The sequence below is a fragment of the Rousettus aegyptiacus genome, unplaced genomic scaffold (assembly GCF_014176215.1).
Source record: "Rousettus aegyptiacus isolate mRouAeg1 unplaced genomic scaffold, mRouAeg1.p scaffold_m13_p_6, whole genome shotgun sequence".
In the NCBI taxonomy this organism is placed as follows: domain Eukaryota; kingdom Metazoa; phylum Chordata; class Mammalia; order Chiroptera; family Pteropodidae; genus Rousettus; species Rousettus aegyptiacus.
Genome location: NW_023416309.1, coordinates 82,687,207 through 82,708,519, shown reverse-complemented (window position 1 = coordinate 82,708,519; position 21,313 = coordinate 82,687,207). Strand labels below are relative to the sequence as shown.

Genomic DNA, 21,313 nt, shown 5'->3' with positions numbered 1-21,313 from the left:
AAGGCCCAACATAATATAAACCAGTACTAAATAAAGTGAGTGAGCTAATTAAGCAATACTTTCTTAGGTTTTTATAAAATAAAACTACAAATCAAGATTGATTTTCACATGTAAACTATCTCTGAACATGATTGAAACATGGCTATACTAGTTGAACACAATTCAACCAAGCTCAGTTTCTTCCATAGGGAACTGCTTTAATAGACAGTACTCCTTTGTATATATAAGTTCCAGTCTGTTTTGTTTAAAAGATCAGTTTTTAAAATCTGATCATTACACCTTTTAAGTAAAGCAAAGCATACAGTTTAATATAGAGAATTTAAACATAATGCTTTCCAAAGTATGTTCTATATAAAAGGGCTACCTGTATCATGTTTTTGTTGATAGTTTGCCATGTTTTCAATAAACTACTTTGTACCAAATATAAAAGAGTTCTGTTTATTTCCAAGAACCTATAACCTTTTTCCATTTTCCACTGTTTTCCCCACATGAACAAAAATGTTAAAATTTCTTTGTCCGACAATACAGTCATGGTTATCCAGTTGTCCTCTTATGAGATACGGAGGTTGACGAGGAAAAGCCATAGCTATTTTTTTCCAGTGTGACTTGGCATATGACTGTCTGCTGATACCTCTTACTTCTGTGGCAGTATTGACTTTTTTCTGAATTCTGGAACACTACTCTATCCTGTCTGGATAATGAGGCTGCTAAGCAGGTGACTAGCACAGAGAAGAGCTTCCTATTTTACAAACAACCATAGTAAAAGCAAGGACTTTTTATGCCAGCTCTGTTGTGAAAGCCCTAAGACTTTTTAAGCAACTTTTTTCATGGCTGTATAACATTCTCCATGACTGATAACTATTGAAAGAAGTCATTTGCCTTAAAGGTAAAAAAAAAAAAAAAAAAAAAAAAAAAAATCTTCAAAACCAGAAACAAGAGAATCTAAGTGAATTAAGCCCAGAAAATGAATAAAAGCTAGGTTGCCTCTGTTAGACTATCTGGTATATTTGGTTCAGTATGTGTTTTGCCAATTTATTTTAAATTATTTTTCAGCTACTCCAAGGAGGTTCAGAACAGACACTACGTTCTCTTCATCTCCAGAAATCCCTTTCATCCTACAACTATATCCATGTAGGAGCTCAATTAAAGGTGAGAGTTTCCTGTTTGAGATTGCTCAGCTATAGGATCAGACAGAATCAGAGAGAACATTAAATGATTAACTAAAAAAAAGCCTGTTGCCTTTGGGCAAATGAATGACTCTTTTATTCTATTATTAAAATTCTCAAGGGCAGAGATTCAATACATCGTTGACTCAACAACTTTGCTTAATAGCCCATTACTATATTTTATCACCATCCAACAGGAAAGAAGTTTCTCTCTTATGATCTTGAGGTTTCTTCTAATTTTTAATCCTGTTCCTTTTATTGTGATACTATAAAATATTGATATAACCAGGAAATCTGCCTCAAAAGAAGGCACCATATGATTTTGCCAAAGGCAAGTTGTTAAGACAAAAGAAAATTTAAAAGCATATTGGCTGAAATGACTGTCAGAGTTCTCCATTCACTGTTTTTTGAGATATTGATTTTGATGTATCCTAGAAATAGTTGTCTCACCCTTGGAGCACTTCGATCAGCTTTCAGGTTTTTCCTTTTTTTCCCTTCCCTTGCATGTGAGCACTTGCACACACATATGCAGATACTTTTTGCTCTTTTATTTCTGATCAGTTTCCTGCTATTTTTCAGCTAATACTAATAATAGTGTAGTTTGTTGATTGTAGGTTATAAAACAGTAATTACAGTATCATCTTATTTTGTTGAGGGAAAGGTACCGTGTATAAATACATAAAATAAGACATATAGAGGGAAAAGACCAAAGTTTTGTTTATTTTAAATGGATGACATTACAGATATTTGTGTTCTTCTGCTTTTCCATCTTTTAAATTTCTTGTGTAATTAAAAATATACTGTTGTTGAGGGAAAAATAAAAGAATTTATAAAAGGAAAGGATCTAAGATGTTCTTTTTATTTTTAAATTTTTATTGTTCATCTTAAGCTAATTATGCCTGCATTACTGGTTTACCTGTATTATTATTGCCATGCATTTAAATAAATTATATTTAGGGTTTTACGGTTAATTTTCCATTGTTTGACATTTCAGTTGCATTTCTTTTACTTTTACAATCATCTGAGAGCTAGAGGGTTGGCCGAAAATTAATTGAAAACAAACAAAACACTCGAGGGCAGCACTCTAGCCTTCTGAGAGTAGGCCAGAGGTACTAAAGGGGTGTAAATGATTATAAAATTAATACTTAAAAAGTCAATGACTGGAAATATTCCTTTTTATCAAATTGTCTTATTGACCAAATTACTTTCGGCCAGGTCATGTAGATCCCCCATAGAAAACAAGTAATAAGTGAACATACAGCCTTCACTATAAGCTAAATATAGCTTAGTTTCCCTTTTTGTCAAAGTTTTCCATTCTTATTCCTTCCCCCCTTTTCTTCTTCTCTAATAAAAACAAAAGAAGCATTACATGATCATAGTCTAAATCTAAAATAAAGATTAACCAAAAGGAAACAAAATACACTAAAGCTTACCATCCAGAGATAATTATTGATAACGATTTATGTGTATATATTTATAGATGATATCATACACTAAATCTTGATTAAATGAACCCCTCTTATAATTATTAATATCTTCCTATGTTAACATATGTAAATTAATTGAATGATTTCAATAACTATAAAGTATTGTACTCTGTCATCATTTTACCTAACTAACCTAAATTATAGAAATCATGTACAGTCTAGATATTTTGGATTTCAGGTAAGATAAGACTCAATTAAAAGTCTCTAAAAACAAGAAAGAACGTAATTATCTCACATAACAAAGAGCCCTCAATGGAGCAATTCCAGAGTTGGTTAAGTCGGTTCCTTAACTATGTTGCTAGGAACCCAGGTGTTGTTTGTTTCTCCAACTTACAACTCTGCCATGCTCGCTGGATTTAGCTTGTCTCAGTAGGCTGACTTTCCTCATGGTCCCAAAATGGCAGCAGCAGTTCCAGGAGTCTCGGGCAGAGGATATGTTTCTGACTTAGGTCCCTTTATAAGTTAGGGAAACCTCATGTCTTATTAACCAGCATGGCATCACATGACCATGGCTGACTGATCACTTGGTGATGGAAAGAAGATCACTGTGATTAGTTTAGATCAATGAAGAGTCACCTCCTGAAGCTGGGGGCACCAATCCTGAAGGACACATGCGCTTGGGGACAGGTGAGCAAATCAGGCTCTGTCAGCAAGAAAGAAATGGGGTGTGGGGAATGGCTGTTGGGTAAGCAGCCAACAGTTTCCCACAGTAGAACATTTAGATTTTTCTGTCTAGTTTTGTAGTTTTGGCACATTTGCAACTTATAATAATAGTAATATCTAATACTTGTCACATGCCTTTTATAGGCTAAGAATTAAGGAGGTGCTTTATATAAATTGTCATTCAATTCTCATAACAATCCTGTAAGAGATATATTATTATGCCCATTTTCCCCACAAGGAAATTGAGACTCAGTAAGATTCAGTGTCTTGCCCAAGATTAAAGAACTAGTAAGTAGAAGAGGTTGCCTGTTTGTGTCCCGAACACTGGAGGAACATGTGCTCATCGGGCAGAGAGGACTCCTTCCTGTGCCCTTCCTCAGCAGGCGAGAAAGTCACCAAGGAAATGATCAGTCAGGCCCTCTGGAGCTGCTGCTTTGGGAAAACTTCTAAGATAGGCAGTTACTATTGCTTCATTGTGAATTTTTGTTGCCACACTTGTATTTACAGTCTGATCACTACAGCTCCTCAAGGCAGGTGATTATCTTTGAATCCTGTCTTAGTTCAATTGGGCTGCTACAACAAAAATACCATAAACTGGTGCCTTATACACAATAAAGGTAGATTTCTCAAAGTTCTGGAGGCTGAGAAGTCCAAGACTAAGGTGCCTAGAGGTGTCTGGTGAGGCCTCCTTCTTGGTTCATAGATAGTGCCTTCTTGCTGTGCCCTCACAGGGCAGAAAGGATAAGTGAAGTTATAGTCCCAGATTATTTATTAGATTGCTGAATGATTGAGGCAGGTTGCTTTGCTTTGGGAGCCTACTTTCTCTCACCTGTGAAATAAAAAGCCTCACCATATGAGAGAGGGAGTGTTGTTTCCAGCCTATGCAAGACTAACTTTGGGACAAAAAAATCAGAGGCAACAGTAGCCAGGCATGTGTCTTGCAGGCTCCTACAGTCAGCATTTCCCTTCGTGATCTCACATCCCATGCTGTTTCCTTCCTTCATCACAGAGTGGCGATCAGCTTTTCTGAGCCAGCTCGTGACTTGCTGCCTCACTGAACGTTCCAGAAAATATGTCGTGCTTATTTTGGGTTATGGCAGCGGCCATTGTGTGTGCTGAATGATGTTTCTGCCTTGGAACTCATTTTTATTCTCTCTGGACTTACTACAAAATTATCAAAACCTTGGCTAAACTTGAACTTAGTCTCATAATTATTGAATTTTAATGCTCATATGAAATGTCTATACCTTAAAATGTTTCATTTTCATTCCTAGTCTTCTATCAATGATGCTGCAGAATTCAAAGTAGTAGCTGATGCCATGAAAGTAATTGGCTTCAAACCTGAGGAGATTCAGACAGTGTATAAAATTTTGGCTACTATTCTTCACTTGGTAAGTAGGGTGCCTCTGAGAATCTATTGCCTCCCTGTGGAGACAGGATGTCGTTTCAGACTATTTTGTTTTTTCCCTGTAAATTTAAAAAGTAATTTATGTAAAATAAATTCTCTTAGATTTTGAAGAAATTCCTATATCAGTAATTCTTTCTATAATTTTATAATACTATGAGGGATTTTCCAAGCCATGATAGGTTTTGAGACTGGCTTTAGTTAATTTTCTTACTGATATGTCAGACTTAGAACCAGTTAATTTCAAAGATAAAAGAATTCAGTAATGATGTGACTACCAACAGTATAAACTAAAATTTTTTGACCAGAAAAAAATTTCTAATAGCATTTGAAACATTGGAATCGTAGATTATTAGAACTGGAATTTTGATCGTCTCTTTTTTAACATATTGAGAAATGAGCCCATAAAGGGGTGTTATGACTGGCTCAAAGACACAGCCAGCCAGTTCATGGCAGCCAATACAATAAAACAAGTTGGCCAACTTATGGTTCAGTTATCTTCCACTAAACCACACCAAACTCAGAAGAAGTATGAAGAACCATGTGTAAGATATCTTTCATTACTGTTTATGTAATTAGAGATGTTTAAAATATAATGAACATGTAACCTTATGATAAGTAACAACATAAATTCAAATCTGGAATAAAAATTACCTTTCTCTTTAATGCAGTAAAATTTAAGTGAATCAGAAATATGTAGGACCTATATAAAAATATTATATAGCAATATAAATGACATTTTAAATAAATGTTTCTGACTAGGAAAACTTTAATTTTACAAATTGTCTCATTCTTTGAACCAGTTTGCAAATACATATAAATATAGTATAACAATATCCTTCAGAATCCAAACAGTTAACATAATGATTCTAGAATTCACCTGGAACAATAAACATGTAGGAAAATCAAATAAAATGTATTAAAGAAAAGTATTATTAGGGTAGGGGTAAGGGAGGAGAGGAGACATGACTAATTCTACCAGATTTTAAATATCAGTAAAAGCTACAGTACCTTAAAACTTGTTGCAAAATTCAGTACCAAATTAAACAACAGATTAGACGATGTGCTGGACACTTGGTAGATGGTTAATAATAATTATTTTACTTATTGAATGAGTGTAATATAGACTCAAAAACTTGGAGGAATTTAATATATTATGGAGTTGACATTTCAAATGGAGGACAAGCTAAGCAATTCAATAAATGGTATTGGAGCACCTAAGCGTCAGAAAAAATAAAGTCAGATTCTTACTTTACACCTCAAACAAATATAAATTCTAGGTAGATTAAAAGCTTAAATGTAAGAAAAAACTGTACAAGTATTAGAAGAAAATATTAAATGTCCATAAAATCTTTGCAATACAAATGATTTAAGTATGACACTAAAGAAAGATTCATAAGCAGAAGATTTGTAGATTTAACTGCGTACAAATATAAAACTTCTACCCATCAAAAAATATAAACTGAAAATTAAAGATAGATGGGTATCTGGAGAAGAGGGAAAAAATGGATGGAACACTAGGGTTTTTTATGTTGAGATATGTAATGTACTGATGAAAATAGTTGCTACAAAGTCACTTTGAATTATATCTTAAATTGGCAAATAATTCCTGGCATAATGTTTCAGATTCTCATTGGAAATGGTGTGTCTTGTTTTTCCACTTTTGATATAGGGAAATTTAAAATTTGTAGTGGACGGTGACACACCTCTTATTGAAAATGGCCAAGTTGTGTCCATCATAGCAGAATTGCTCTCCACCAAGACGGACATGGTTGAGAAAGCCCTTCTTTACCGGACTGTGGCTACAGGGCGTGACATCATTGACAAGCAGCACACAGAACAGGAAGCTAGCTACGGCAGAGACGCCTTCGCTAAGGTGGGGTTTTAACTTATATTATATTCTCTGGGCCTTGTGTTGATCTCAGTCACAGTTTTAGTGAACTTCTGTGAGGATGTGTTCAGATGTTCCTTGAATGGAGGTTAAGGCTTTTAAAAACTGTGATGTTAGTTTTTGGCCGTTGCAGTCTCAATAAAACCCCCTGACTGTGAGCATCACTGTTCTGAAGAAAGCAAAGCCCACTGACTGGCGAGCCAATGATGCTTACTTCTCAGGGCTCCTCACTTGCACGGGCCCCTCTCATGGTTTTGTGCAAGTCCCCTTCAAGTCCACTGATGGAGTTCTGACCCATCCTGTTTAGTGTCTGTGTGTCCGTGTATGGTGATGGTTCCATAATTTATTAACCGTCTTCCTTCTGAGTCATTCGCCTTGTTCCCTTCCCCCTCCCCTTACAAACAATGCTGCAAATTGGCTCAGTGCATCTAACACTACACACTAGTGCTTTTATTTCAGTTGGGTGGATTCCCAGGAATGAGCTTGCCAGGTCAAAGCACACACTGATTGTAAACTTTAAATTTACTGCTTTTTAAGGGGTATATAGTAATGTCTTATTGTTACTTTAATTTTTCATTCCTAGTCTATTTGAGTATCTTGTCATAAAAGGTATTTAAATCTGTTCAGAGAATTGCCTAGATATATACTTTGTCCATATTTCTTTGGGGCTGTTATCTTTTCATTGTCAATTTATAAGAGCTAATAACTTTAACCCTTTGTCTAATTTCTGTGTGGCAAATGTTTTGTTTTTTTAAGTCTAACATTTTCTTTTTGCTGGTTGATTAGTTTGCTGTCTATCCCAATTTCTACTCTTGTAAATCTCAGGCTTGGTTTTTAGTCTAGGGTAGAGTTTACATTTATCCAAGTGCAATGGAGAGTGGAAGATTTGAAGGTGGGAAAATGACATCAAGTTTAAATTTTTAAAATGATAATGCTGGCCTCACTACAGATAATCTTATGGAGTACACAGTGAGAAGGAAGGTGGGTAGGGCAAGAGTGGAAGCAAATAGACCAATTAAAGGGATATTCCAATAATCCAGGAGAGAGACAGTGGCAGCTCAGACTAGAATGGCAGCAGTGGCATTGGGGAGAAGAGCTGAGACTATCTGTATTTAGAAAATGCAATCCACAGGACTTACTTGTCTAGGGAACGATGGAATCAAGGACAATCTTTAACATGATCTGGCTCCGACCTGCCTCTCCTGCCTCATCTTATGCCATGTTCCTGCCTCCTTTCTTCACTTCAGCACATTAGTCTTCTCTCAGGCCTTACAAGTTGTCTTTATCCCTCTCTTCCTCCAGCCACAGGGGCTCTGCCTGTGCTGTTTCCTCTGCGGGGATTGCTCTTCCCTCTCCTCTTGGCTGTTTAACTCTTACTCATCCTGATCTCAGCCCACTTTCTCAGAAAAGCCTTCTCTGGCCTCTCAGAACACTGAACAGGTTAAAGTCTCCTCGGATCCCGTTCACCTCACATACATTTATTTGTTTGTTTGTTTGTTTATTTGTTTGTTGTGTGTGTCTGTGTGGTTTTCCTCACCTTACTCCCTAAGCTCCTTAGGGACTGAGACCATGTATTTCCTTAATACTATATCTCCAACAAACTGCACATAGGAAGTACTCAACAAATACTTATTGAAAGAATGAATGAATTTCTAAGTTTCTCTGGCCATTTATTTATGGTCAAAAGTAGGGTAGGAACAGTTTGGGGGGTGGGAAAATTGAGAGTCCTGACCGGACGTATGTTGGGGATGGCCATGAGTGTCATCGGGTAGACAGTCAAGCATAGGAATCTGGAATTCAGAAGAAAGATCTGCATTAGGATAATGCACTTGTGAATAGTGCTGTATTACTATTGCTTAATATTAGGTGATACAACCTAGGAGGTGTTCGTCAGTGAAGAGAAGAGGACCAGGACAGGAGGAATTCCAGCTTTCAGAGGTCAGGTAGAGGAGGACCTACCAAAGGTCACCAAGAAGCAGCAGGCAGTGAAATAAAATAAATGAAAGTTAGGAAAGTGTGGTATCATGAATCCCAGAGAGGAGAAGGTTTCTAGAAGAGAGTGGGTCCCTAGGTTGCGAGGTGCTGAGTATCTGAATAAGATATCCACATAGTGGTATAAGAAAGTGTCTCTGCAGAGGGACCCAGGGTCCTTAATGAGCCGTGTCAGTGGACTAGTGGAAGCTGAGCAGAGACTGGACTGGATTGAAGAGTAAAGGGGAAGTGAAGAACGGAGCCATGTGCCTAGATGTGTATCAGTAAAGAACGGGCGGCTGCGGGAGATCTTAAAGAAAGGCTTTCTAAAGATGTGACATCGGCAGAGCATGTTCGTATCAGGATGTGTTAGTGTATGGAAGCTTCATCTGTGTGAGACTTAGCATGTGTATCCTTGTGCATTGGATGTGTGTTTGATTCTCAAGGAATTTCAAACTTGCCTTCAGCTCAGATCTTTATTTATCATTATAAATCAATATTGATGTTTTTCAATTCTATAGAGCTTTAGTGGAACGTAGTTGTTAACTCATGGGTTCCCACTTTTTATAGTTGATGAGATTAACAACAAAGTGAGGGAGTAGACAAATTATCGAGATAGGTGGGCACAGAAGCAAACCTGGGGATGTTGTTGGAATACAGTACGTGGAGTGACTGATAATAATCTTAAAAATCCAAACTATTTACTGTAGTTTTGCATCCATTGTGTTGTTTTTTGTAACAGACAATCTGCAGTTCTTTATTTATTGTTCTGCTTTGGGTAATAACAGTTATCCTAAATGGGGAGGAGGAGGAGGATAGGAATTTAAAACGTAGCACAAATCTAAACTGGACTCATTCCCAATGGACAAGAATTTACGATGTTGTTTCCCGCACAGGCAATATATGAGCGCCTTTTCTGTTGGATCGTGACTCGCATCAACGATATCATTGAGGTCAAGAACTTTGACACCACGATCCATGGGAAAAACACTGTTATTGGTGTTTTGGATATCTATGGCTTTGAAATCTTTGACAACAACAGGTAAACAGAATAAGATACTTTAAACACTGTTGTTTACGTTTTGTTTGTTCAAACCTCATTTATTCCTTTTCTTGCAGCTTTGAGCAATTCTGCATCAACTACTGCAATGAGAAACTGCAGCAGCTGTTCATTCAGCTGGTTCTCAAGCAAGAACAAGAGGAGTACCAGCGGGAAGGGATCCCCTGGAAGCACGTGAGTGGACTTCTGTGGAAAATGTCTTCGTAATGTTTCACAGATTATTGATACTGTTGAATCTTATCATTTTCAGTACTTTTAAAAATCTTCTTGGGTATGTGAAACATATTCCTTTTTGGAATATGTAAATACAACTCATTTCCAGGATCACAAGGGGGATTTCTCTAATTTGATAGGCTTCCTTGGTGGTGCCCAGAAAATGCTGAATTATAACCAGTAAACTTAACGTTTTCAATTTATGGATTTTCTGGTTCACTTCTGTCTATTAAGAGTTTAGCGGTCCAATACATGATGACTGAAGGATACTAGACTTTAGGTGGTGAGCACATAGTGCAATAAATAGATGATGTATTACGGAATTGTACACTTGAAACTTATGTAATCTTATTAGTGAATATCACCCCCCAATAAATTTAATTTAAAAAAGAGGTTAGCATTATTAATAAGTTATTTAAAGCACCTCTGGCCTTAAATTGGCTGAACTTGGCTTCCACTTTTAGTTTCTTCTCCTTCCTCCTTTTCTTCCTTTTTTCTCCTTTCTCTAATTGTAAACTGAATGACCTGTTAGTGTCTTCAGTTAACGTTATTCCTGTTCTCTGAAATCATTGCATGAAAACAGTATATTAACTTGTCTTTCCATTTCCTTTTCTGTGTGTCACACTTCAGTCATCGCCTCTCTTCTCATGGCTCTTTGTGAACGTTAATATTTGTCCATCAAACTAGTCTGGTAATATATAGCCAGAACATCTCACTGGTCCAGGGCACAAACCCAGAAATCACAGCTAATAAAGCACAGCTAATAAAGCATAACAACAAATATCTGCTTATGATAAAATGGGACCTAGTAATTATTGTAAATTTGTATTTCTAAACAATTTCGAGGACAGATTGCTGAGTTTTAATAAGTTTCAGTGTTTATAAAACTGTGTTTATCTTCTTGCCAGATAGTGTAGACAATAAAAATAAAATCAGTATTCGTTTTTTGATATTCAGTGTAATAGCAGTGAAACAACTACTTGGAAAGCTGTATTTAGATTACTTTTATATTCCTTCTCACCTTCCTACTTTCTGTCTCCCTCTCATTCAGAAAAAGGACACAACGGTATAATTACTAGCTTTCCTGACTCAAATGCATCTTTGCCTTTCATCATGTGTTAAACATTAGAACACCAAAAACAATTTTGTTCACGTATATCAGTATAAATTTTAAGCCAGAGTGTGCTATTGCTTTATAATACGATTACTTATAATTTTGATTTAAGGAGTGAACTCTCATAGCACATTTAAGATGTAATTAAATTCAATTAAGTTTACATGCAGCTTTCTTAGAATGGATCTGTTGCATAATAGAATACACAATTATAACTGAGGCTTAAATTTTTAAAGCAAATTCAGTCATAAAACTTGTTATTCAGATGTGATTCAGAGATACTGGTCAAAAGTATTCTTTAACAATCAGAGTTTCAAATTCCACAGACATAGTTAATAATGAAAAAAGTCAGCAATTGCAGTGGGCTATTCCAGACATCTGAAAAAGGAACAAAAGCCCTAAACATGCAAAAATTCTTAGCTAAATAAACCAAGAAATATGTGTCCTAGAGGGAACAGAGGCTAACTCCAAGGTAACAGTTACTGACCATATGCCAGCTCGCCCCAAATTAGAATTGCTATTCTGGGCAAGTATTTCCTTTAAAAACCCCAGAGTTCTGAACATTTTTTAATGGAAAATTACAAATATAAGTAAGAACAGAGATTATAATGTAATAAACTCAACGTACCCATCACCCAGCTTTAACAGTTATCAGTGGATTGCCAGTCTTGTGTCATTGTACATACCCACCCACCCCCAGATTACTCTGAAGCAAATCTCAGACTGTGATGTGATAATAATGTGATTTATTTCATCTGTAAATATTTCGGTTTGTTTCTCTAAAAGATAAAGACTTTTACAAAAACTATAGCCACAAGACCATTTTCACACCTAAAAAATTAACATTAATTCCTTAATATCATCAAATATCCGGTGTTCACATTTCACATTTCCTCAGTTGTCTTATAGTTTTTTGCTTTGTTTCTACAGTCTGTTTGAATTTGGATCCAAATAAGGCTCCTACATTGTGATTGGTTGATAGGTCTCTCACATATTTATAGATTTTCTTCACCATCTCTCTCTCCCTCTTTTGTTCCTTGCAACCTTTTGTTAAAGTGAACAAGACATTTGTTCCTCTAGAGTTTCCTATAGTCTGGATTTTGTTACTTGAATTCCCAAGGTATCCTCTAGTATGTCTCTTGTTTCTTGTTATGTCCTTGGTTGTTAGACCTAGAATCTCAACTGGTTTCAGGATCAGTGGTTTTCTACCAGCCTATTTAATAGGTGGTATGTGAACTTTCATTAGGAGGCTCATATGTCTGGTTGTCTGATTGATTCCGTTTTAAAAGCTTTTGGTGTTGTAGTTTCCAGGTCATTTTTAGCTATTGGAAACTTGACTCTCAGGCACAAAGCTGCTTGATTTGGAGTGAGGATGAGAGGCCCAGAGCCCTGTACTCTGGAGCCACCCCATCACACCTCTCTTTGCCACCTGTATACCCTAAGAAACCTCCTGGAAGCGCTAGGTTGCTGGAAGAAACTGGTTGGAAGCCACTACTTTAAGCAATATTTGAAGCAATGTTAACTTAATAACTAAAAGTTATTGGACACTTCAGCAAAGATTAATCACTTTTTGTTTATATGATTTGAATTTTAAGAGAACTTACTTTTTTTGTTGCTGGGACAAAAAAACTTAGTCTTTTAATTCCAAAGTCTAAGATTTCAGTTATTAATTAATATAGAGTTCCTGCTTTTTTAGTATTTTAAGGATATATTTTCCAAAGATGGAAATAACTTTTCTCCCTGATTAGAAATGCAATAATAAACACCCCTAATAAAAGTAAATGTTTGCATCAAGACTTTTCCATCTCTGAACTACTGGCATCTCGGCCCAGGCAGATCTTTGTTTTGAGCCTGTCCTGTGCATTGTAGGAGGTCTGGCAGCATCCCTGTCCCGTTCCCCCTGGAAGCCAGTAACACTCCTGTTGTCATCACCATCAAAAATGTCAGCAGACATTGCCAGATGTCCCCTGGTGGGCAAAATCACATTCTGTTAAGAAGCACTGATTTAGACAACCCAGAAAATATAAAAAAGAAAGTAAAAGCCACCAGTTTGAGACTCTCAGTCCGTGGAATTCCGAAGAGAACTTGGAAGACTAGGAATGGAGCTTCAAGCCACAGACAAGTAACTGGCACAACTCCTTGATTTTAAGGAGCATGGAACAGGACTACATGAGACACCGTAATAGTCTATTATGAATGTGTAGATCTTACAGAAGTTAATGGAGACGTCTCTGAGTCTAGGTACCTCCTAAATTAGATGGGACACGTCAACACACAAGATTAAAATGTACAATAATAAGCTGCCCATCTCCAAATGATGTACAGCTTGCTTGATTCAGGCCACTGTGTGCTTTCTGTGTATGGTGATGTGTGTGCTGCAGGATATCAGAATAAATAGGTGCAGAACAAGATTTTTGTATAAACCTTATTTATATTGAGGTTGCTAAAAAGCCAGAAGTTATTTATAACTTTATTCAGCTCATGGAAGTAAATGAAAAGCTTATTCTTGTTTTTTATAAATACTAACATCTCAAAATTAAAATTTTTTTCATATACCCTGAAAAACATCAAAACTCTATTAGAGCCTTATATGCTTTTTGACTTTGGGGAAACTGGAAGAGATGCTCTCTTGCATAATAGTCCAGGCCCGTATCATTAAAAGCGCAAGTTTTTCATAGTAACTTACCTGGTACTATCTGGGTCTTGTGGTTAATGGCAAGCAGAGTTAGTGATGGGAGAAACATTATCTACTTTATAACTTTTGCCTTGAACTATGCTTGTCTAAGACAAAGTGTTTCATGTTATAAAGTCAACAAAGAATAAAAATATAAACCTCTGGCAGAATGTGTGCTCGTTTTAGTGTTAGACCTCATTGATGTTGTTCACGTGTTTTCCATCAAGGTAGCGTTACTTAAACTCCTGGTCCATATAGAGTCATTGTTGCCTTACGGGTCCTGGGCTCCGTTCCATTTGGAATTGCTTCCTTTCCGTGCCCTACAGATTGATTACTTCAACAATCAGATCATCGTGGACCTTGTGGAGCAGCAGCACAAAGGGATCATTGCAATCCTAGATGACGCCTGCATGAATGTCGGCAAAGTCACTGATGAAATGTTTCTTGAAGCACTTAACAGTAAATTGGGCAAACATGGTCATTTTTCCAGCCGGAAGGTAATATGTTTAATGAGAACTTTTTTTCATTTTGATCTGTAAGAGTTTCTTCATTTGTTTGACAAAATTAAATGACTTCATATGTTGGGATACAAGAGTGGCCCACTCAACTAAGACGGGCAATAAACATCCATTAAATGATTTATTGCTGTGGATAAATTCTGCCTCTTTGGGTTTATAAGGTGACAGAATTGATAAAAATCATAATATCCAGGAGAGGGAGCTCCAGACTACTCAATTTGCTAGAAACAGGAAAAATGAACGAGATTCTTTAAAAAGCATGATGTCATTTATAACCAATAGTTAGAGTCCTCGTTCATGTGCCACAATTTTGCTCCTGCATCTGATAATTCTGACATTGAAAAATAGCTTTTGTCCTTGACTTTTTACTGTAATCCCCAGTTATAAAGTGTGGTATGTGTGCATTCCCATAGTTCTTCAGACTCTGTGACTTTCTTGAAAACAGAGAAAATCTAGCTGTAATTCTGTTACCAGGAAACTCATTTACTTAAATGCATGAGTATCCTTTTAACTCCGCATTTTTCACATTCTAAAAATGTTATCAACAGATCACATTTCTGAGTAATCGGTGGCAATTGCAGTTATCAGGCCTTGGTACTGTGCCTTGCATATCGCATGCCATTAATATTTGTCATCATCCCCAAGTGTTCTCTACAAATAGATAGGCTAGTCTGGCAACCATAAGCTAAAGGAAAAACAGGCCCCATGTTCCTTCATTACCATAAAGAAAGGGGCAAACATTTCTCTTTCTCCATAATTGCATATAGATCTATGACGTACTCCCATTTTTTACCATGAATAAATCTATTCTCTAACTCTGTCACCTTTGAAATTATGTAATCTGAACAGTAAGGTTCCACACTAAACTAGATAAAGCACAAATCATCAAGATATAGATTTCTGGCTGATACTTATTTTAGGACAGTTTATTCTGAAATATTTGCCTTAGTCTGTTAGTGAGGATTGACTTTTAGATGTGCTATAAATCAGCTTTCAGATTCTACAGTTTGATCTTTGACATTAGAGTTCTGCTTAGACTGGTATTTCTTCAGTCATTCCCCATTTGTAACACAAATACTTAGTAAGTGCCACTCATTTTCCAGGTACAATCCTGGGTGCCAGGGACAGAGCAGTGAGCAAAGTTAGAAGCAACCTAAGTAATTTAGAAAGATGCTTTTAGAGATGGTGTGATTACATGGGCAAATGTCCTGTCTTTGAGGAATAGATTATAAATGTCCTTTATAATTACTAGGTTTTGGAGACTCATCTAGCATTTTGCCTACCAGATGGTAGACAATTAGAGTTTGTCAAATTTGAATTGAATTGGTTACGATCGTACCAAATAAATCTTATGGAATCTTGAAATTTGAATTAAAACATTCAAGTCTCCACCTCATTTAAGTAAATAACCGTAACTCTCATGTGAGAAATCACCTCATTTTGATATATTTCACCTTGGCCATTTCTGTACCTGAATTAAATTTTCAACCATATTTTTAAAAATATAATCTATTCTTAAGGTAGCAACTGTACATAGTACTTTTAAGCAGTTGCTACTAATTCAATAGGAAATGTTGAGTTATTAATCTGTGGAGATGAGATTTCTTTTCTTTTCTTTTCTTTTTTTTTAAATGTGGAAGTCCAGGTTTCCTCAACTCTCAGACCAGTTGGCTCCTTCCTCCAGCATCATCCCCCAGAGAAGCACTAAGATGGAAAATTTCAGTGTGTTCTTTTCTGGGATTTTTGCCTAACAAAGGAAAGAAATGAAATAACCAAGCTGTTCAGATATTTTCATCACTATAAATCTTTCTGTTAAGTAATGCTCTTATTCTGTATGTTAAGCCAGGTCTTATCATTGGCTACTGGTTACTGATTAAGCTGGTTATTGGCATGTTAAATAAGAGGTTTCTGGCTTGGAATAGTTATTTATTTTGGCACGAAATTGTTTCTTATGCATTAAAGTTATCTTTAGGAGGCAGGCAAATGATCCAATACACCATAAAATCACTATTTAAAGTATTGTTAACATATAAAGTTAAAAGATAAACACATAGCATTATTTTTTTTTTTTAGGGGAAAACCCTCTGCATTCAGATCAGTTGAGACTTCACAGTATCCAAATGTAAGAATATTCAATTAGTGTAGACATCTCTCGGTTCCTTTTCCTTTAGGGGTTTTAGAAATACAAGGATTTTGTAAGAGTGGTTAATAAGAGAGAGAGAAGGAAAGAGAAATGAAATATGTTAGAGAATTTTTTGTATGTTAGACACTTTGATTTCCATAGTTCATTTAACCTTCAAAACAACTTTCTGAGATAAGTGATTATTAAAGGAAGCAGAGCAAGTAGACATTAGAGCCAAGATTTGAGCCTTGGAAGTCTGACTAATTTTCTGTAATTATTGCCTTGGGTTAGTAGACTGTTCTTTGAACAATCATGTTATCAGCATGGAACCCATCATCCCAGTTATGATTATTTGTTAGCTAACGTTACAATCTAAGTGGATTTCGCACATAACCATACTCGATGCTTTGCGAATTCTTAGACATCTGCCTTAGAACTTACAGGTTAACAAGTGATCCTTCACAGGAAAGATAAAGAAATCTAGGTGCTACCATAACAAGGCAAATTGCAGAAAGTTGTGGAGAGCACCAGAGCTATATAAAAACTGCCTTTCTGTAAAGTATTCCTCTTCAGTGAGAAAGAACTGCAGAAGGTTGATCTTGTATGAAACGATAGACCTGAAGTGGGGTCCCAGCTTAGCAAAAGACAGGTGAGCCAGGCCGTCGTGCACATAAGCAGCACAGACATTGCATTCAGTCCCAAGAATCCTTCCCAGGCTGTCCCTTTCTAGTTATGTGACTTCAGGCCAATTACCTAATTTCTTTGAGCCTTAGTGTCCATGTCTGCAAAAGAGAGCTCATAATACTTACTTTAAGTATCAGTTGTGAGGATTCAATGAGATATATGTACCTAGTGGACAGCAAGCCCTCCATATGTTCCTCCTTAAGTGGAACATGGAAGAGAAAGAAGCTTTATCAGTCAGGGTAGGCTGGGCTGTATTAAGATAGTAGCCAAGATTTAAGTGTCAGAGACAATAGAAGTCTGTTTCTCAAGGACCCAGACTTCTTCGATCTTGGCTCTTTCACTCCTCAGGTACTATCCTACTCTGCTTCCAGCTAATGGGAGGAGAAAAGCAGTTACAAAGAAGGATCATCCGCTTCTTACCAGCTTTGGCTTTGAACAGCCTCACCTCACTTACACTCACTTTCTATTGTCCAGAACTTGGTCATTTGGCCATATTCAACTGCAAGAACAGCCGTGTGGATTTCTGGCGAAAGATCACAGCCTTCACCACATAAGCAAAATATTTAAATCAAGCACCACACACTGTAATTTCATTCGTAATTATATCATGATTTATAACATTATCATCATCTGATAAGCAGTTGGAATATATTTTTAGGACAGTGAAAATGTCTGTTTTCAAAAGAATCTCCTTGATTTTTCAGCTCTGTGCCTCGGACAAAATTCTGGAGTTTGATCGAGATTTTCGAATTCGACATTACGCAGGTGATGTAATGTGAGTATCTTATTTTGGTACCTAGCATGATGATTTGCATGCATCCTCACTTCAGAAAATATAACCAGGGAAAACATAAATTGTTTTCCTATTTATTTGTATTTTTCGGTCATTTTATATGCCACTGTATTTTAATCTTTTCACTTAAAAAAGTTGGCATAGCTTCCTTCATTCCCTGCTTTTCAAACATTTGTTAAGTACACACTATGTGACCATGCGCAGTTCCTGGAATTGTTGGCAGTCAGTCAGATCAGCTGATGGATAAGTAAACTGTGGAAATATGTTAAGAACTGGGCTAGAACCATAGATTAAAGTGAGACTTTACCTGAAGAGGCTAACAGTTTAGTGGAGAATACACGCAGACATGTGATATGTCATTATAATGAGGAACAGAAATTGGTAAACTAGAGACGCAGGAGACATTGTGGAAACACTGAGGAGGAATAATTAACCCAGAGCAAGGAGTGGAGGAAGAGATACCGAAGCTGCATTCTGAAAGTAAAAGAGATGAGCTACGATTTAGTAGCTACAAAACAGCCATGGGGATATAGAGTAGAGCACAGGGAATATCGTCAATATTATTGTAATGGCTGCGTGTAGCGCCACATGGGTGCTAGAGTAATCGAGGGATCACTTTATGAATTATATAAATGTCTAGCCATTGTACTGTATGCCTGAAACTAATACAAAATAAATGTTAAAAAATAAAATATTTTCTCTTAAAAACCAAAATAAAATAAAAGTAAAAGAGGCTTAGCCAGGGAAAGAATTAGGAAGAGAAGAGGGAGAAGAGAGGGCGTTCCAGGCAGAAGAAACAGTGGGCGTACAGGCCCAGAGGTGGGAGTCAACACTGTACGTGATGAACCGAAAGCAGTGGGTAACACCACGAGCAAAAACAAGATTGTTCTTCAAATATTCTTTGAAAAGTAAAATTCGCACAAGCCACATTTTCTGATTATAATAAAAGTAGAAATCGATAAGACAATATAACTAAAAAATATAACTACCTTCGTGTTTTAGTTTCCGGGGCTGCTGTAACAAATCACCATAATTAATGGCTTACCCAAAATAAATCTATTGTTTCACAGTTCAGGAGGTCAGAAGTTTGAAGTCGAGGTGTCAGCAGGGTCACGCTCTGAAGGCTCCGGAGCAGAGCCTCTTTCTAGCTTTCGCAGCCGCAGGCGCTCCTCGGCTTGTGGCCCCATCACTCCATTCACTGCCCCTGTGGTCACATCGCCTCCTCCTCCTCAGCGTGTCTGTATTAAATCTCCTCTGTCTCTGTCCTAAAACTACGTTTGTGATGGCATTTAGGGCCTGCCTGGCTTACACAGTATACGCTTCTTTTCTCATGATCCTTAAGATAATCACACCATTTACCATATAAGGTAACATTCACAGGTTGTAAGGAATTTGAGGTAGGTATTTTTCAGGGAGGGGGGAATTTTTCAGCCTACCATACTTAATATGCTTTGACTATCCACTGAACACTGCTCTTTATCTTATTGTTTAAAGTGCCCTCTTGTTCTTTCTCCTGATTTTTTACATTAGGAATTCTGTTCATATAGCCCATTATAAGAAGAGATGAAACAGCAACAAAAAAGCAAATGATGATCTCTATAAATGCTGAAAAGACATTTGAAGAAATTTTAATAGCTGTTCCTGATTTAAATTAAAACTCTAGAATCATAAAATAATATGGCTCAAAATTATCACCCCATCTGTCAAACTAGCCATAGTGCTGGCATGGCACCATTTTCTACTTTTTCTGGTCCCGTTCCCAGGTTCCAGAATACTGAAGAGGGAAAATCCAGCACCATACGGATCTCCCCCACTGCAAACTCGGGCCTTACTTACAGGGCACTTTCATCTATTTCAGAATGGCATAAAAGCAGAGCTGGACAGAGGCCTTGGGGACCACATAGGCCAGCCCTTTTATTTTACAGATGAAGGAACTTGTGTAGAATTTTTACCCAAGGTCACACAGCAGGTTTATGGAAGAGTCGAGACAATAACTAGGTTTCCCAACTTCCAGTCCAGAATGCTAGCCAACCTCTTTGAGGGATATTCAGTGCCTCAGACTTGTCATTGTTTCCTTAAGTCCTTCAGTCCTTTTCTATATTTTTACTGGATATCTTCCTGTGTGCACAATACTTTGTAAAGTATGGTCTCTGGCTACAAAAAGCTTTTCTTGTAAGATGTATACATACTTATATGGTTGTATGTGTGTTTATACACATAAGCATATATGTTATGTCACATACGTGTATTTTGTGTATAAATAAACATGTATATATCCACACATTTACATATATACATTGATACAATAAAAGGTGGTCTGAAATAATTGCCATATGAGTTGTCAGAATTCAGAATAAGGAAGTGACAATGCTTGTAGCTATGTGTGATAGACCCAAGAAAGCTCATGCTGCCTTGGATCCTTGGATGCTGGGAATTATTTTTATGGGAATAAATGGGGAAGGTGCTGGAAAATATTTATTAAATAGCAACTAGGCCCATTTGACTGGAATATATCTTTTTGGTAACATAGAGAAGTAGAAATGCCTGTAAAAATAGGTTGAGATCAAATCATAATGAGTCTTGAAGGCCCAAAATAAGGACTTTGAAGTTTGAATTTTATGGGTTGAACAATAAATTGAGTCAGATGACTTCAAGGGTTTAATCAAAAGTGACTTGAAGGTATTAGAAAAAAGGGTGGAGGAGGCAAAGAAATAATTTTGGACACCTGGTGACCTTAAAGTGTCCTTGGGCAGCACAACCTGAAGGAACTTTCTTGCAAAATTAAATAAATATGTAAGGCTGAAACGTTGGTGAGGGGTCAGGGTTAGAGATCTGAGAACTGTCTGCATCGATGTGACTGGCAAGTAAGAAAATACAGACAGATAAGAAAGCAGAGCTCTATAGAACAGCCGCATATAGAGTTACTATTGGCTCAATCTCCTGGTCTCTGCTCTAATCACCCAGAATCCTCCATTACTTGTATACCCCTAATCCTGAGTTTATTCCCCTGGAGTCCGTGCCAGTCCCTACAGCAGAGCATTTCCCATTCCCACCTTTCTCATCTGCAACCTTAGCTGGGCTTTCAAGACCTTACTCATCTCCCTTCCTCCAAACAGTGAATACTGGCCTCCTCATTTTCTCTCAGGAATGCCATGCATGTGCCTGCTTCTATCCCTTTATTTATTTTGTTTCCCTGTATGATCTGCCTTCCTCTTTTTCCTCTGCTTATCCAACTCTTACCATCCTTTGCAGTTCTTCTTGGATTCTTTTATCCCACCCTGAACACTCTGAACAAACCTTAGGCAAGTCACTTGACCTTTCTATGGATGAGACTCTTAGTTCCTGTATGTCGCTGTTATGCTTTTATCTTAATGCTGGATGATAAATACAGCTATCTGTATTTTCAAAGTCATCTTCTCGAGGTAAGCAGTAAACCAATAGAAAATGCTCTTAATTGTAATGATAGTACTGATGTTCGCTCTCCTTTTAAGGAATAGAGACAACAGCCTCTCTATTTAGTAAGTAAATTTGTAATATCCCTTAACAGAGAAC

The 21,313-nt window shown here is 36.9% G+C and overlaps 1 protein-coding gene across 5 annotated transcripts in view; it reads left to right on the top strand.

The window, feature by feature from the left end:
- The window catches only part of MYO1D (myosin ID), a 284,752-nt gene that overhangs the window by 81,888 nt on the left and 181,551 nt on the right, over window positions 1-21,313 (top strand). For 4 of the 5 annotated variants that reach the window (XM_016152543.2, XM_036223793.1, XM_016152542.2 and 1 more), the window contains exons 6-12: window positions 1,054-1,149; window positions 4,591-4,707; window positions 6,394-6,597; window positions 9,480-9,625; window positions 9,703-9,817; window positions 13,971-14,141; window positions 17,673-17,743. In XM_016152543.2, the coding sequence (XP_016008029.2) occupies window positions 1,054-1,149; window positions 4,591-4,707; window positions 6,394-6,597; window positions 9,480-9,625; window positions 9,703-9,817; window positions 13,971-14,141; window positions 17,673-17,743 (920 nt within the window). Of the gene's footprint in view, window positions 1-1,053; window positions 1,150-4,590; window positions 4,708-6,393; window positions 6,598-9,479; window positions 9,626-9,702; window positions 9,818-13,970; window positions 14,142-17,672; window positions 17,744-21,013; window positions 21,222-21,313 lie in introns of those variants that run through there. The other variant, XM_016152544.2, reaches the window with a different exon arrangement.